The 17,434-nt window shown below is 43.0% G+C and overlaps 1 protein-coding gene across 1 annotated transcript in view; it reads left to right on the forward strand.

Annotated features, from left to right (window-relative positions):
* The first annotated feature begins 2,263 nt into the window (after positions 1–2,263).
* The window catches only part of PRTFDC1 (phosphoribosyl transferase domain containing 1), a 148,435-nt gene continuing 133,264 nt past the window's right edge, over positions 2,264–17,434 (forward strand). Inside the window, exon 1 of the mRNA XM_029588675.1 lies at positions 2,264–2,568. Within this exon, the coding sequence (XP_029444535.1) occupies positions 2,518–2,568 (51 nt within the window). The 5' untranslated portion in view covers positions 2,264–2,517. The remainder of the gene's footprint in view (positions 2,569–17,434) is intronic.

Genomic DNA, 17,434 nt, shown 5'->3' on the forward strand with positions numbered 1-17,434 from the left:
GACGGAATGCCGATTCTTCAGTGTAAGAGAAAAGTATATTTATCCTTACTGGCAGGGCAGCTGTTCCGCCACCGAGGACACATGGAAAAGGAGGCTCATGAAGCTGTACCGCAGGCAGTCAGGTTCCCATAAACAAAAATCTGATGCAAAACAAAAATCCATAGATAAAACAATCATGCACATTAAAAGATGCACACAAAACAGTATGGAATGCTTGCCTTTTATTCTGGTCCTTAGCAGCAGTGGCAGGAGGGAGAGAAATAGTGTTGAAACCTACAATGAAAATGCCATTGGCCCTGTGTAATTTGGTATTTTCACTTATTTTTCTGAAGAATTTTAATCATAATAGGATACAAAAGGAGTACTCTAAACAATTTCTCCTCCAGGCCCAGGACAGGTGTTTTGACATACTATTACATATATATATATATATATCAAGATCTCATCTCAAAATAAGAAAGCATTGTTTTGCTAATGGCAAATTGCCAAACAAGTATTCAACAAAAACTGGGACCTTGGAGCAATACAGAGAGGCTAGGCACCCTCCCATAACTTCACCAAAGATACAGTAGCTCCCAGCTGTATGACTTCTGTATTCATGCAGAAGCATTTCCAGATATCAGATTTAGCCCCATATATCAAGTGATGTAATGAACAACAATTATGTCAATAACATGCACTCTCTTCAAACAATGTACAGATATTATTGACATTTCCGAATGTTACTCAAAATCTATAAATAACTCATCCAGTGTTTTTAAGCACTTCTGTTTTTTTTCCACAAAAGATTTTAATCCTCCCAGTTTGGCCAGGATCTAGTTTCATGTCTGCAGTATAAGTAGGTGAAAAAGTGTTCTCATCTCCACAGTACAGAAATTTTCTAACTTAGCCAAAAAGTCAGGAAGGGCCTGTCCTGGGCTCATTTCACAGACCTCACATTTGATTTTAGCCAAAAAAAAAATCCAGAAGCCATAATGCACTCTAAAACCATTTCTGTGCGACAGAAGAGCTTGCAACAAGTGCTTCAGAAAGGTTATTTCCAGTGCTTTTTTTTTTTCCTGGGGGAAAAAAAAGGTGCTGGTACTCACATACAGGCCGGGCCGATACAGTAAAGTCCGCACGATTCAGTATTCAAATTAGGGCCGGCGGTAAAAAGAGGCGCTAGGGACGCTAGTGCGTCCCTAGCGCTTCATTTTGGACAGGAGCGGCGGCTGTCAGCGGGTTTGACAGCCGATGCTCAATTTTGCCGGCGTTGGTTCTCAAACCCGCTGACAGCCACGGGTTCGGAAACTGGACGCCGTCAAAATTGAGCATCCGGTTTTCAACCCATGAGCAGACTTCTAATTTTTTTTTTTTTTAACTTTTTGTAACTTTTGGGACCTCCAACTTAATATCGCCTGACTGGCTGCAGAGTCCATTGCAAATATTACACCCAACCCTAAAATACCAATACACCTCCTAATAAGAAAACAAACAAGCCGCACTACTAGAGAGCACAACACAGAAACTACACACTTGCAGACTGTCTCACCGTGATCACACACATTCAACATGAATACAGCCTTACCAAATACAGAATAAGTGAAGCCAGAATCTGCATGTAGTGCAATATTGGCTAAATACAAACAGAAATGCATTTCCTTCGGTATGGTGCAAAATACGATATCAGACGCTGCACATTCACTTTCTCAAACCGGACATATTTGCATCACTAATCTTATACATTATCTCCACATAAAATGAATGAATCTAATGTGATCTGTCCTAAGTTTCCATTTTTTTCTGTTTGATCAGGTATGACATCAAAGGCTATGCAGAGGATCCTACTATTCCTACTTCAGAGGTGCTTCCCACAGCACATTGTCAGCTTTTGGGCCCTCTCCAACAGAGCTGAATGTTTTGCACTCAGGCTTTCAAAGGTAGTGCTGTACGGTACGGCAAGGCATATTCAGCAAAGGCTTCTTGGCTTTTAAAATGCCCTTCTCCTGTAACTGGTATGCTGCATTTTAGTACATTATTTCCAAGTAAAAAACCGGTTCTAAGGGCCGGTTGCACTAAGACTTCCGTCCCATCCCGGTCGTTGGAGCAGTGGGGGGGTGGAGAGAAAGCTTAGTGTCTCACAGTGCTCTAAATGAAAATGCTCAGTACAGACGAATGAGCACTAAAACCTAAACCGAACATTTTCGCTGCCGCTGGGGGTTCGGTACTTTCCCCGTGCACGGTTCCCCCGGCTGCTGCCGATGAAGAGCCGCGAAACTTTCCAGCCCCGCCGTCCCCCCAGCCAACTTTTGCCCAGGTTGCGCATGCCTTTGCGGCTCGAGCGCAAGAAGCCACCTGGCCAGCTCCCCAAACCCCGCGCTTCCTGGCAGGCAGTTCCGTTGACATCTGATCCTTTTGTTTTCTCGCTCTCCCCTAGCTGAGGCGGGGAGGTTCCGGCGGCCCTCGCTCAGCAGCCAGCGGATCGGTCCTAAACGGCAGCAGCTAAACTCTCCCTCAAGCTTCTCTTCTTCCTCGCAGATGGCTTGGAACAGCTCGGAAGCTCCACCGCACGGAGATCAGGGGCTCGTGGTAAATAATAACTTAAAAAACAAACAAACAACAACAAAAAAACAAACCCCGCTTTCTTTCGAATCCTGGCTCTCTTTGCAAACGCCCGATGCACGCATACAAGTGACTAATCCCGATGCACTTGCAATAATGCAACCCCCCCGAGGTGCAACAGAAAGAGACGGGTTGGCCCGGTTGTTAATTTCTGAACGTAAACTCAGTTGCTCCCTAATCCGGGCGGAGAAAACCGCGTGTTCAGCCTGGGGGGGGGGGGGGCGAATAAACCTGAAAGCGCTTTTGGGGCAATGCTGCGGATCGAGGGAGGGGGAGGTTTTGTAACAGCACGTGGAGGCAGAGCGCGGCGCCTGGAAACTTTTCTTCCCCCTTCACGGTGAGGGGCGGGGAATCGGGCCCTGCCTGCGTGCGATGGCAGCAGGCCGCAGCCGCTCGAGCCGGTTTCCGCCTGGCCGCCGCTGCAGCAGCAGCAATGCAGAATTGTGCCGTTCTAGCTCCCTAGGGCTGCCAGGGCGGAGAAGCCCAACATGTCTACCTTTTGCAGCTTGCTTTAGCTATTGGTCGATGACCTTAGCAGTTTCTGCGGTTTATGTTCGGGAGGGAATCGGTTTGATTTGAAAAAAAAAAAAAAAAAGTCACCAGCAGGACATTTGCGCCTATGCATTTGAATGGGGGAGGGATGTGTAGTGGGATACTGGAAACATGCTAAAATGTGAAATGCTGCACAAAAGCATTTGTTAGTATTCACAGAAACAAACAGTAGTGTGTTGTTTCCCAGCTTTAGGGCCAGATGTACTAAACATTTTGATTTTCCCCCATATCTATAATAAAATGAAAGAAACATCTGGCCGTCAGTGAGGATAAAGTATGATTAGTATAGATTTACTCAGGAGCTACGATCCATATATGTTGTACAGAGACAGACAGTTGCTGCAGATGTGGAGGCAGATAATGTGCTCTGGAACAAGAATACAGTTGCCTGCCACCTGGTAACTGGAAATAAGGTTTACATGCTGCTGGGCTGAATACATAACACCCCATCCCCCTCCTGAGTGAAATCGTTCATTTGTAGTTTGATGAAACATTTTGATGAGTTAAAATGATTGTATCAGCTGAGCTGTCTTTTGGCATTCATGAAATGCACCAGGCCACACAGCTGGAGGGAACCCCACAGTGATCACACCCTACAGGCCTAAAAACTGTAATGCAGCATGAGCAAATGACAGGAAGAGGAAACTGGGTCAGGCATGTGGGCCACATCTCTTCCCTATACCAGCCTGCTGCTGAAGCACACTAAGCTTGTGGCCAACTGCTAAGACAGCATGTTGATGGCAGGTTATCAGTGATCATGGGGCCTATGAAAAGTCCTACATTTCATGGTTGCACCAGGTCCCCATGCCACCCTAACATTAGCCCCACATTTTGGCAGTGGTGACACCATAGCTTCATGTACATATGTAACCGTCTCTTTTTAGTCAGTAAGGAGGCCCAGACAACTGATCACAGCTCCATAGGTGTGCCATCTGATGATGGTTCTGTGTTTTTTTTCAGTTCTAGTGGTGTGTCAGTTAGGCCCAATGAAGGAATCTGTGCAGGTACTTGTAGCCTGGATTGGCCGCTGTTGGCCAGATACTTGTAGACTGGATTGGCCACTGTTGGAAACAGAATGCTGGGCTTGATGGACCCTTGGTCTGACCTAGTATGGCAATTTCTTATGTTTCTTAGAAATGGCAGGTGTTTTTTTTTTGTTTTTTTTAATAGTGTTTGAGGGATTTGTGCCCTGATGTGACTTCCTACAGGCATGCTGCTGCTCTCACTGGTGCATTATGTGAAGATTTTATAGTGTCTATGCTAGTGTCTATGCTGAATGTTCAGGATGATGATGTGTCTCTCCCACAGAAGATGTCCTGTGCATGCTTACTCCTTGTCTTCAGCAATAGAAGGCTGTACACCTCTCCTCCAGGTTCTTTTTCTGCCATTCCCTTCACAGCAGTTGCTAGCATGCCGCAAGACCTGGCCTTTGGATATATCTTTGCAATTTCATTGGCCTGCAGGGATACTTCTAACATTGCTTTTAGCATCAAACTTTCAGACAGCGTTTGAATATCAAGTTCTAGACAACCGAAGAGGCAAACTGCTTTGGGCCTCAACATTTCTAGTTCATGTCCCAGGGCAGTAAATTAAGTTCTAATCAAGTGCGGGCAAGAAAGATTTTTTCTTAGAAAACTTAAGTCCCAGCTAAAATTCTAAGGGGAGAAAAATTCATTTTTGTGTTCGGTGTCTTATCCAGTCAGATTATAAAGATATGTCTGTGGGGTGGAGGGGAACGGGAGGACTCTGTCGGGGATGTTATTTTTGGATCAGTGCCTATCCAAGGACCTGCATGTGTGTCCTGGAAAGTGGCCCCAGTTAGTGCTGGTTGGAACTTCTTGCCTGCTCTTCTTATGCTTCCCGACATGCTGAGGGGCTCTGGAATGGAGTGATTACCTGTATCCAAGAACAAACCATCCCCAACGCCCTGCCTCTGCACACGCTATCCTACTTCTTTAAATCTAATTTATTTTTCTTGTTTTTCATTATTTTTCTCTTGATTTTTTTTTTTTGCTCTCTTCTTCCCAACTTTGTTCCCTATATTTTCCACATTCTGTTGCCTAAAAAAATACAAATATAAAGGCATTAAAGTAAGAAGAGTTTGTTTCACTGAGCTAGACAACATACTTTACACTTTCATCATCAAAGAATAATTATAGGGATATTCTAAAAGTAATTATGATTAAACAAAAAAAATCTAGAAGACTTGATTGCATAAGTTTTCACACCCCTGGTCATAGCAGACCCAAATTAGCTCCCGTTCAGAACCTTGCCTTCCCTGGGCCCATAATAACTTAAATGGATCCCACTTGTGTCCAGTCATGGCAGTTGAGCTGATCCGAATGCTCTTGGATGAAGAATCAAGCAGTTTCTATTTGAAGTGAATTCGAATTAAAGGTCAGAAGATGCTGAACACGGAGCTGCCAAGAGTGCTCCAGGATAACATTATTCAAAGGGACAGATCAGGGGAAGTCCATGAGAAAATTTCAGTGTCTTTGAATATGGCTTGGGGCGTCGCCAGGTCCATCACTGTAAAGTGGAAACTGCCTAGATCAGTCCGCCCCCTCCAGAAGCAGGACCCATGAGCTAAGTAATCTGCTGCAGAAGATCACTGCAGTCCACAGATGATCCCCAGCCAACTAGAAAGAGCCAAGCAGAAAGGGCAGAAACAAACTCCTTCTTTAATACATTTTCATTTATATTTTTTAGACAGAATATAAAAATGTACAAGGATGAGAAGACTTTTATAAGGCACCGTATATTGCTCATAAATCTTTCCCAAGATGCTTGATGTGCCTTTTTTTATTACTATATTTGGAATATTCTTTTTCATTTTATATCTCTTGCTTCATCTGTCTGCTTCTGAACCTAAATATTATAAGCTACTTGTTTTGTTTATAATGTTTTGTAATTCACTATTCCAGATTTTTAGACACTTATTTTTTACAAATTTATTTTTCTTAACTAATACTGTATAGGCTGATGTCTTTATTGCCAACTATATATTTTCTTTTTCTTCTGCTCACTAAAGGTGGTCTATTCTAAATACTACTTAGTCATTTATTCATCTTGCAACAAATCTATCTATGTGTATAAATAGAGTCGGTCTGTCGGACACACTATTGTCTTTACCTGTGCCCACCAGGTGGCACCCGGAACAGTGGAAGGTGCACTGTGCAAAAACAATATGTTCTATCTGCAAAGCACTGTTGCGCACACACACATAGGCGCACATGCACCAGAGCACACACTTAGGGCTGGATTTACTAATGCCGCAAGGCATAGTGAATCCCGCGGTAACGGGGGGGGGGGGGGGGGGGGCGGTCCTGCGATAGCCGGCAGCGATCGCACCTCTGCGGTGCGATCGCTGCCGGCGTCGCACCAAATAACTACACCATAAAAAGTGTAGTTATTTGGCGCGAAACTGACAGCGATAAACAAGCGTACCTTTCGCTGTCGGCAAAGTCTTTGCGGCGTCAGCCCCGGTGCCGCCCCAACTCCTCCTCTTCCGGGGCTGACGCCGCCCCGACTCCACCCCCATCTTGGTATCTCACGCGATAAGGAACTTTTTGCGTACAATCCACTTGGTAAATGACCCCCTTAGGCTGTTATTGACTAGACACGCTGCGCAATGCCAGTTAATGTTCACTAATATGCTCTTGTCTACGAACCCCTGTCCCTTACGCTCTCACACAACCAAGTACAGGCAGACACGCACACATATATATACACATAGACAGAAACACACTCATACAGACACAGGCCCCCATCAGCACAGGCAGAGGCAGGCACAGACATACACACAGGCTCCCCCAAACACATGTGCACACACAGGCTGTTATAGACTACCTGAGCAACGCTGGGCACTTTTCTCTAGTATACTTTATAAACTTGTTCTCTTTTGTTTATGTGTTTAACTTTCTGGGTTTTTTTCCATTTTGTCAGTATTCCTCATTTGGAAATCACAAGAAGGTGATGTGAAATAGATGTCACTGCTCTATAATCCCTTGTATCTCTCACGCGGGAGGATAGTTTCTTATTGACGATAATATAGTCAATGAGTAATCTTAATCCTCTCATACTCCATACAAACGTATGTATATCTTGTTGAAATAAAGTATTTATTTTAAGATCATTAAATGTTGCAAATTCCCTTAGTTCATAACCATTCCTATTCATATGATCTTCACCAAATGTTCTTATACATGAAGGATAGGTAGATTCCCAACCCAGGCATTAAGATATCCAGCTATAATTAAATAATCATTTTAATTATATTCATTCACTTGTTCCTGTAATGCCTTATAAAATATTTTGTTTCCTCATCTTTCCCTTCTTTGGGGGCATATACTCCAATTACAGTCAAGTGGCCTCTAGTGAGTTGCCTATTGACGATGATAATTCTGTGGTTTATAAAAACGTAGCTTTTTATTCCAGTTCTTTATCCTTTCCTTTGCAGATTTGAAACCATTAGGCCCTTTTGATTTAATTCTGCTTTGAAGGCTATGAGTACATTCATTTTTATGTGAGCAGGTTAGCAGCCTGCAGCACAAGCCCCAACTTGGGGGATCTGTGGTACACTTTTTGACTTCTTTCTTTCTTTATATTCACCTTTCAGGGCACTTCAAAGCAGATTACATTCAGGTACTGTAGGTATTTTCCTGATACCTGTTTGGCAAGGCTGTTCTATACTCTGCTGAAACAGCTCTGAAAGTCATTAGAATAGGCAAGCCTCCTCACTAACATCAAGGTGGTGATCCCAAGAGGAGGAACTTAAATCGTTCTGGATAAAAAAAACAAGTAATATTTAATTAAAAAAAAAAAATTGTACCCTTGCATGGATAATTAAGATAGAAGGTGACATCCAGCTTCTGTCTAAACTTCAAGAATCCCTGTCACATCGGCTTCTGTTCTAACTTTATGGTCCAGAAATGTCATATTTCTCTTTCAAATAAAAGGTTTCAAATTCAGTTATGGTCTGGTAATTAAACCAATAAAGCAGCTTTCTCCCGAGACACTGGAACAATTTCTGCAGATAAATCAAGATTTAAAGAATCTATACTTCTTTCTAGGACACGCTTACTTAGAACCTTTTCAGACTTATGACTAGATTTTTAAAGGGAGGTAATGTACTTTTAGCCAAAGGTGGAATAGATCCTTCCAGTATCCTCAAATAACTTATAAAGAGGCCTTTCCCAGAAACATACATGACTTTAGGAAAATTTTTTATATGCAAACTTTTACTCTCAATTTTTTTCATAATAATCCAGTTTACATCCTAGAAATATATGATCTTGCCAGTGAATCAGAATGTGCTAACATAGTTGATGTTAGCAGAAAAAGACCAGTTGGTGAATACTGGAGCGTACTAGGGATTTGTACCAGTATTAGTGCTGTTTAACATTTATATTAATGATCTGGGAAAGGGAGCTGTAAGTGAGGCGGTCAAATCTGCAGACGACTCAAAATTATTCAGAGTTATTAAAACACAAATGGACTGTCAGGAACTGCCAGTCTGGAGAACTGTGCATCTACGTGGCAGATGGCATTTAATGTGGGTAAGTGAAAAGTGATGCACATAGGGAAAAATAATCCCAGTTATAGGTTCACAAAGCCGGGTTTCATATTAGGAGTTGCCACCCAAGAAAAGGATCTTGGAATCATTGTGGATAATACAGACTGTTAGAAATTATTTGGAAAGGAATGGAGAATAAAACTGTAAATATCATAACACTTCTCTGTAGATCTGTGATGTGATTGCACCTTGAGTATTGTGTGCAATTTTGGTTGTCACATCTCAAAAAGGATATAACAAAACTGAAAAAGTTAGAGAAAGGCAACAAAAATGATAAAGGGGATGCAACAACTTCCTTATGAAGAAAGGCTAAATAGATTAGGGCTCTTTAGGTTGAAGAAGAGATGACTGAGAAGGGATATGTTAGAGATTTATAAAATCATGAGTGGGGTGGAGCAGATAAATAGAGAAGGGTTATTTACCCTTTCAAGTAGTTCTAAGACTATGCGACACTCCATGGAATTAACAAGTAGCAGATTTACAACAGATCAGATAAAGTATTTTTTTTACTCAATGCACAATCAAGTTGAGGAATTATTTGCCGGAAGATGTAGTCAAGGTATCTAGCATAGCTGGATTTAAAAGGGGTCTTGATAGGTTTCTGGAGGAAAAGTCCATAAACAATTATTAGCCAGGTAAACTTGGGGAAAACCACTGCTTATCCCTGGGAGTGAGAAAAAGGAATTAGATCTATTCTTTGAGATCTGCTGGGTACTTCCTTGAAATCCAGATTGGCCACTGTCAGAGACAGGATGCTGGGTGTGATGGACCTTTTTGGTGTGACCCAACATGGCACATCTTATGTTCTTATCTAGTATGCCCAGTTATTCCTGTCCTTACTGTAAGTATACATCCCAGCTGACAGCCATAGATCATGACTGCTTATTAGATATTTCTCCTTGTTCAGGACAGTTTTTGTCCTTGTCCTCATTTGCTTAGTCAAATGAGCATGAAGATCTATTATTTAGCTCACACCAATGGCACCACCGTTCCCATGTCTAACCACAGAGCTCGATAAACATTTAAATAAGCAAGCATAGGGGCCATTTGAGTAGGAGACGCCATGTGCTACTCCTTGCCTGCAAGATCATCTACCTGCCAGTTCCTGTTGTTGAACGATGTACGATCTCTGCATCTGATGTCACCTTAAGGTGCCTATCTTGTCTATAAAGAGTGAAGGCTTGAGGTTCGCAGCTGCCAGTGCACCAACAAAGCTGTGTGGGGTGCACTCCTAGGTAGGAATTTGGGACCTTTAACATCTCAAGTATGTTGTCTTCTCCCTGTATTTTCTCTGTGTGGTCATATAGGGAAGAAGAGGAAAGGGATCTAGATCTGATCCATCAAGGGTCAAATTCCATGTTTTCTCAATCCAGCCGTTTATACAAAGTTTTATGTCTTCCAAATCTGGGCTTGTTGAGCTTGGCATAGTCATTGCCACTTCATCTGGGACTTCCATCTCCCTCAGCCAAGATGCTCGCTCTCCTAAGTTTGGATCGGATTCAGTGCCCCAACCTAAAGACATGGTTTCAATACCCAAAGTGTTTTTTCACTCAAGTCTCCATGATGGGAAGGTATTGGGCAACTAGTGCCCTTGTCAAGGAGCCAGTAATGGATTTGGTGGTGATGCTTTGGCAACTTTGTCCCTTGCTAGTGACTCTCCTTTATCCAAATCAACTTTGATTACATTGGATACTTTATGGTTGGCTGTTTCAGATTTGGGTAAATCATTATCTGGTAAAATTGATATGTGTTATCTGGTCATGGAAAACTACAAGGATGAGTAGCTTTTTTTAAACAAACTATTTCTTAGTGTCCCGTCAGATAAATGCAGAACAAATGGGTTATTCACTCCTACCAGCAGGATGGAGATGGAGCAAGCTGACGTCACAGTATATATACCTCTACAGTGACCTCAGCCTGCCAGTATTCTCCGTCTCCAGCAGATGGTGGACATGCATCTCTCCACTGGAGATTGCTTCAATTTTAAGAAGGAGAATTCTGTAAAGAAAATTAATGCCCCGCTCTCCTGTGGTGATACCAAATGGTCCCTCCCCCAGCTGAGAATTCCTGAGGTGATTTCGTGGTCCCTCAGAGGTATTCATTGGTCCAGTAGCTGGTTTAGCCGGCGTGGACCAAGCTGCTTGTGCAGCTGAAATGTAGCAGGTTCAGGAAGCCGAGCATGGCGGTAATGTCATATGCCCTATCCTCCCACAGCTGGAGACCATGTCTGTGCTCAACCAGGTAAGGCTGAGTTCTAGTAAGTTTAAAAAAATATATAATATATAAAGAGACTTAGTGGGAGGTTTTACTGTGCAGGCTTTCTTCCGTCCGGTCTCTGAGCTTTGGCGTGCCTTTCCAACATTCGTCCTGCTCCGTGGGAAGTCGAGGGACATGGGCAGCCTGGTGGGTTGAGCAGCCTCTGTTGACTAGGCCCTGCTCCGAGGCTTTTTGCTGCGTGTAGTGTGGAAGGCCGCAACGGCTTTTTGCTTGCTTTCTGAGGCTGCCCTCTACAGTCTTGTCGGTCCAGCGTGCGTATCTCGCTGTGCCTCCAGCTGTGTGCCCAGTTGTTGGACGCCCAATAAAGCCTTGAATTCTCTGCTCCCATGTTCAGTGCCGCCTATTGGCTGCACGCTTACATCAGCAAACAAGTAGCACTGCGTGCTTAAGCTTTTTGCGCGCTTTCCTGTTGGCCGCCTAGGTGTGCGCACTTAAGTCTTGGATGCATAATTTTTGGGCGCCTAGTTGAGCGCATATATATTTAAAAAAACAAAACAAAAACGCAGCTAGACGCACGCCTCTGGCCGCCCCTCAGTGCATTGTTGGCCATAATAGCGCTTGTGCCTAAGCAGCCTCAGTGCCTTATTTTTGCACTGCCTGTCATATTCGGGCGTCTCAGCCAGGAGTGTTCACTGATTTGTGTCCGTGCTGCTTGGAGGCTCCGGGTGATTGTCTTCCTCTGTTTTTGGCTAAGCCTGGTTTTTCCCAGCTGGATGTGGTCTGGCTGAAGACGTCACAGGTTGGGCGCCTGTCCTTGGACCTCCCCTAACTGTTCATATGCAGGAGAAGATGGCTCAGTAAGTACTCCTCAGATGTCACTCGGTCTGGATGCTTCTATTTTTTCAGTGCCAGAGGTGCCCCTTGAGCAGCAGCGGGTCCTCTGGCTTCCCTGGCTTGGAGCCGTATAGAACTATGTTGCAGTTCTTTCACAGAGATGAACTGCTAGCTCTGATTCCCAGATTTTGACCATGCTTGAAGTTCCTGGGGCGGATTCCGTTGCTGAGCCATAGAGAAATTCTATTTTGGTTTCCTTGCGTAAAGCCTCTTGTTTGTTCCCCGTAGTAGAAGCTATTTATTTATTTTATTTATTTATTTTATTTATTTGCTTTTATATACCGACATTCATTGGCGTACATCACATCGGTTCACATCAAAACGGCTGGAATAGTATGACTGAAGGTCGTACTATTTTACATTTTAACATTAACTGTGTGGTACTAAATATACATTGTAACTTATTTTCGATTGCGAACTTTAAAACGAGTGGAAAAAACTTTGGAGGGAGAACAAGTAACAAGTATAACATTTAACAAGAAAAACAATAGATGTTAAAGATGGTTATTGGGGTGGAGAGTCTCAATATTGGAAGAAGTAAAGTCTGCAGAGTGGGAGGTACAAGGTTAGCTGTGAGAATAAGGTAAGGGGGAGGGTGCGGGGGGGGGAGGAGGGGAGGAATTGATTGATCCTGAATGGGGTGCCCCAGAGGCTAATTTCAAAGGGAGTAGGCTATTGGAAGGCCTATATCCTTTGTATTCTGTGGTGAGAGAATGTTTACTTTTTCGAAGATAAATGCGGTTGTATGTTCAGTTTCCAAGCAGACCACTTTTCCCATGAAAGGAGGAGTGGCCTTGAAGGATGCTCATGATAGCAAGATTGAGACTATCCTTAAGCAAGCATTCGAAGCTGTGGCAATGTCCTTGCAGATCGCTTCTTGTTGTTCTTTGGTGGCTCGCTCTTATTTGCTTCTCTCCCAGGAGGTTGATAACTCTGGAGTGAATCCCAGATCAGTTATGAAACCAGCTGCTGCCTTTTTGACTGATGTGGGCTGTGATTTGGTCCGCACTTTGGCCAGCGGTGTGTCTTTGATTTTGTTGGCCAGGCACCAGTTATGGTTGAGAAATTTGTCGGCTGATGCGACCTCCAGGGCTAATCTCACCAAATTGCCCTTTAACAGCTTGCTCTTATTCGGCAGCGAGTTGGAGTCACTGACCAGTAAGTGGGGCGAATCTCAGGTTCCTTGTTTGCCAGAGTATAAGAGACGGGCACAGTGTCCCCTTTTCATGAAAGGTCGTGCTATAGGATCCAGGCATATTCAACCCTATAGAAGAGCGTCCTTTTAGAGCACCCAGTCTTTCGATAGGTCTCAGTCCTTTCGTCCCTGACAACCCAGACAAGGTTCAAGCTCGGGTGGTGGACTCTCCCAACCCTCCCAATAATGGTTTGCTGACCTACCCCTGGGAACAGGAAATAGAGGTCGCCTCTCTCTCTTTTATCAAAGGTGGGCTGAGATCACATCGGATCAGTTTCGCAGTATTCCTTAGGATATGTTCATGGTGTCTCCCTGCCACTCTCCACAGAAGAATCAGGCAGTGGAGGTTACATTGGCAAGGCTCCTCAGTCTGAGGGCTGTGATCCCGGTACCCACTTCTCAAGAAAATGCGGGACGATATTCTAATTATTTCGTTGTGCCGAAGAAGGAGGGCTCCTTTCACCCCATCCTGGACCTCAAAGGCGTCAACCGTCATCTGCGAGTGAAGCATTTTCGCATGGCAGACTTGCACATGGTAATGATCGCCGTGCAGTCGGGGGAATTTCTGACCTTGCTGGATCTGTCTGAGGCATACCTCCACATTCCCATTTGACTAGCGCATCAATGCTTAAAGACCTGCGGGTCGCAGTTCTGAGATGCCACTTCCGGTTTCGGGCGCTGCCCTTTGGTCTGGCCACCGCTCCCAGAATCTTTTCCAAGGTAATGATGGTAGTTGTGGCAGCATTGAGAGAGGATGGAATCCCAGTACACCCGTATTTGGACGAGAAACTGATTTATACCAAGTCGCTGGAGGAGAACAGTTATTTCCCTGTTGTGGGAGCTCAGTTGGGTGGTGAACCTAGTCAAGAACAGCCTTCAGCCCTCTCAGTCTCTGGAATACCTGGGGGTTTGGTTCGACCCGCAGCAAGGCAAGGTGTTCCTGCTGGAAGCTCGAATTTGGAAGTTGCTAGCTCAAATCCTCGCAGGCTACTATAGCTTGCTGGATTAAGGAGGTAGTCACGGCTGCATATGTGGATGCTGGGAAGCTGTTACCTAGTCAGATTTGGGCTCATTCCACTTGGGCTCAGGCAGTATCATTGGCAGAAGTTAGATTGTTGTCTTCCATCAACATTTGCTGAGCTGCAACGTGGTCCTCTTTGCACACCTTTTTCAGGTATTATTGCCTTGATCTTCAGGTCCGGGAGGTTTTGACTGGACCATGGGTAGTCTCCCGCCCTATTTGCAAGTAGCATGGGTACATCCCACTAGTTCTGGATTCATCTGACTGGATGCTAAGAAATGAGAAATTACTACTTATCTGATAATTTCCTTTTCTTTAGGACAGTCAAATGAATCCAACTTCCCTCCCTTGGCTGTCGAATGATTGCATAATGATCCTCCTACATGTTACAGGGATTACTGGAAGTGTTACTCCAGTCCCTGGATTAGTGTTATGTTCTTATTTGAGTTCAGTTTTGCCTTATTTGAGTTCAGTTTTGCCTGTTGGCTGAGTACTGACATGGTTATCCATTTTTAATCAAGTTTTTTGTTAGTCTGTCAGCAGTTGCTTTTGAAGAGAATACTGGCGGGCTGAGATCACTGCAGGGATATATGTACTGTGACGTCAGCTTGCTCCTTCTCCATCTGCTGGTACGAGTGCATAACCCACGTCTTCTGATTTATCTGACTATATTAAAGAAAAGGAAATTATCAGGTAAGTAGTAAATTCTCATTAAGATCCATAAGGAAAAATTTAGGTACTTGGAAGAGCAGCTGGGAAATTAATGTAAATGTGATTTGTCCTTGATTAAAGGCAAATATTGGATTCACCATCAAATTGAGAAATTTGAGAACCATATTAGAAGATCTAATCTCAGGTTTTTGAACTTCCCTAAATCAAGTTTGGTTTCTCTCATGGATATATTAAGGTTTAATTCTGAAGTTTTGAAAGTGCCCACTGAATCCTTTCCACCAATTAATAAGCTTTTTCATTTTTCAGGGAGTGTCTCAGAGGCCCCCCAAAATGAGAACTTTGGGACTTCAGAAACACCTTCTGATAACTTGGACTTAACTGTTTTTTTACATGACTTAAGAACATAAGACTTGCCATACTGGGTCAGACCAAAGGTCCATCAAGCCCAGTATCCTGGTTCCAACAGTGGCGAATCCAGGTCACAAGTACCTGACAGGATCCCAAGGAGTAGATAGATTCCAAGCTACTTATCCCAAGAATAAGCAGTGGATTTCTGCAACTCTACCTTAATAATGGTTAATGGACTTTTCCTCCGGGAACTTGTTGAAACCTTTTTAAATCGCAGCTATACTAATAGCTTTTACCCCTTCCTCTGGCAACAAATTACAGAGCTCAATTTTGCGCTGAGTAAAAAAATATTTTCTCTTATTAGTTTTAAATGTATTACCCAGTAACGTCATTGTGTGTCCCCTCGTCTTTGTACTTTTCGAAAGAGTAAACAGCTGATCATTTACTTCTTCCATTCCACTCATTATTTCATAGACCTCTATCATATCTCCCCTCAGCCATCTCTTCTCCAAGCTGAAGAGTCCTAACCTCTTTAGCTTTTTTTCATAGGGGAATTGTTCCATCTCCTTTATCATCTTGGTTGCCCCTCTCTGTACCTTTTCTAATTCTACTATATTTTTCTTAAGATGTGGTGATCAGACCTGAACACAATACTCAAGATGATGTTGCACCATGGAGCGATACAGAGACATTATGATATTCTGTTTTATTCTCCATTTCTTTCCTAATAATCCCTAGCATTGTATTTGCTTTCTTGGCTGCTGCTGCACACTGACCAGAAGATTTCAATGTATTTTCAACGATGGCACCTAGATCCTTTTCCTGAGTGGTGACTCCTAATGTGGTCCTTGCATTTTGTAGCCATAATTTGGGTTACTCTTCCCTAAGTGCATCACTTTGCACTTGCTGGCATTAAATTTCATTTGCCATTTACATGCCCAGTCTCCCAGTTTTGCAGTGTCCTCTTGCAGTTTCTTACAATGCTCTTGTAATTTGACAACTTTGAATAATTTTCTGTCATTTGGAAATTTGATCACCTTACTTGTTGTTCCCATTTTCAGGTCGTTTATAAATATATTAAAAAGCATAATCTGAGTTGAAATGTCAGAAAAGGCAGAATATTAAGATAAAAAAGAATTGTATTCTATTGCAAATATCATGTGCTTGACTGAATTTGCATAATAACATGACAGCTGCTCCCACTTTCAGTTTCAGGGGGCATTGTCTCCAAATGGGATTGTTTTGCGCATACCTTGACAGGAATGAACCTCATTGATAAGCCAGTATACGTTGGGCATGGTTTCAGGCTCTCAAATTTATTGTTAATGCCCTTCTTAATACTTGCATTGTGCCAAATAGAGCTTCCTTCTGGAGTTCATAAGGTATCAGTTGTATGTGCTTTGAAATTCTTCTTAATGTGGCCCATGGCTCCCAGTATAATTGGGACTATTTCGGTATCTTTCTGCCACATTTTCTTGGTCTCTGATTGTATCTGTTAGTTCTTAAGGATCTTTGCTTTCTCTATATGATCCATAGATTAGTCGATGGGTACTGACACCTCTTTCAGCAATTTCTCCTTTACCAACTATCTTGGTTTTCTAGTGTTGATCTTCACGTTGGTTGGAATAGGAATGTCTCAAGTGATCACAACTTCTTTATTCTCTTCAGTTCTGTTAGGGTTGTGATCATCTGGTTGAGTGGTGGCATTTCTATTTCACCTTGTTTAAATGCCATCTAAAAATTCACCTTTTTGAGGCTGCTTTTAAATCTTAAGCCTGATTGTCCACCTTCAGCCTCATTAACTTTTTTAAATCATTGCCATACTATATGAAACATCCTAAGTCTCTTGACCTGTATGCCTGTCTTGATTAGATTGTAAGCTCCATTGAGTAGGGGATGTCTCTTGTGTGTTGTGTGTACACTGCTGCGTACGTCGAGTAGGCGCCATAGAAATGTTAAGTAGTAGTAGGGCAACTCAGTTAGCCAGATAGAGTGGACTCTGAAGTTGTATTTTTATGTAAAAAAAGTTTCTTATTAGGTTGTAAAGTAGCTGTCTTGTCTGATGTGGCAAAAGCCATTCAATGGAGATGGAAGCTATTTTTGATGAAAGAGCAGAGGGTTTTGGCCTTAGGAGTTAGTTTCGTTCTTAGATTTCTGTGCAAGTATCAAGTTAAATGGGTTGATAATTATTATGTGATTTTGTGATCCTGAATACTTGGAGGGCTTTTTGCAGAGGAAGGTCATGTTTGATTATAGGTTTGTCAGCAATATGTGTGCTTAACAAAATTTAATTGACAGAAATTTGGTCTAATTACTTTATTTCCTTAAATTCCCTGCCCCCAGTTGTGGTCTGATGGTA

This window comes from Rhinatrema bivittatum, chromosome 2 (assembly GCF_901001135.1).
Source record: "Rhinatrema bivittatum chromosome 2, aRhiBiv1.1, whole genome shotgun sequence".
Taxonomy (NCBI): domain Eukaryota; kingdom Metazoa; phylum Chordata; class Amphibia; order Gymnophiona; family Rhinatrematidae; genus Rhinatrema; species Rhinatrema bivittatum.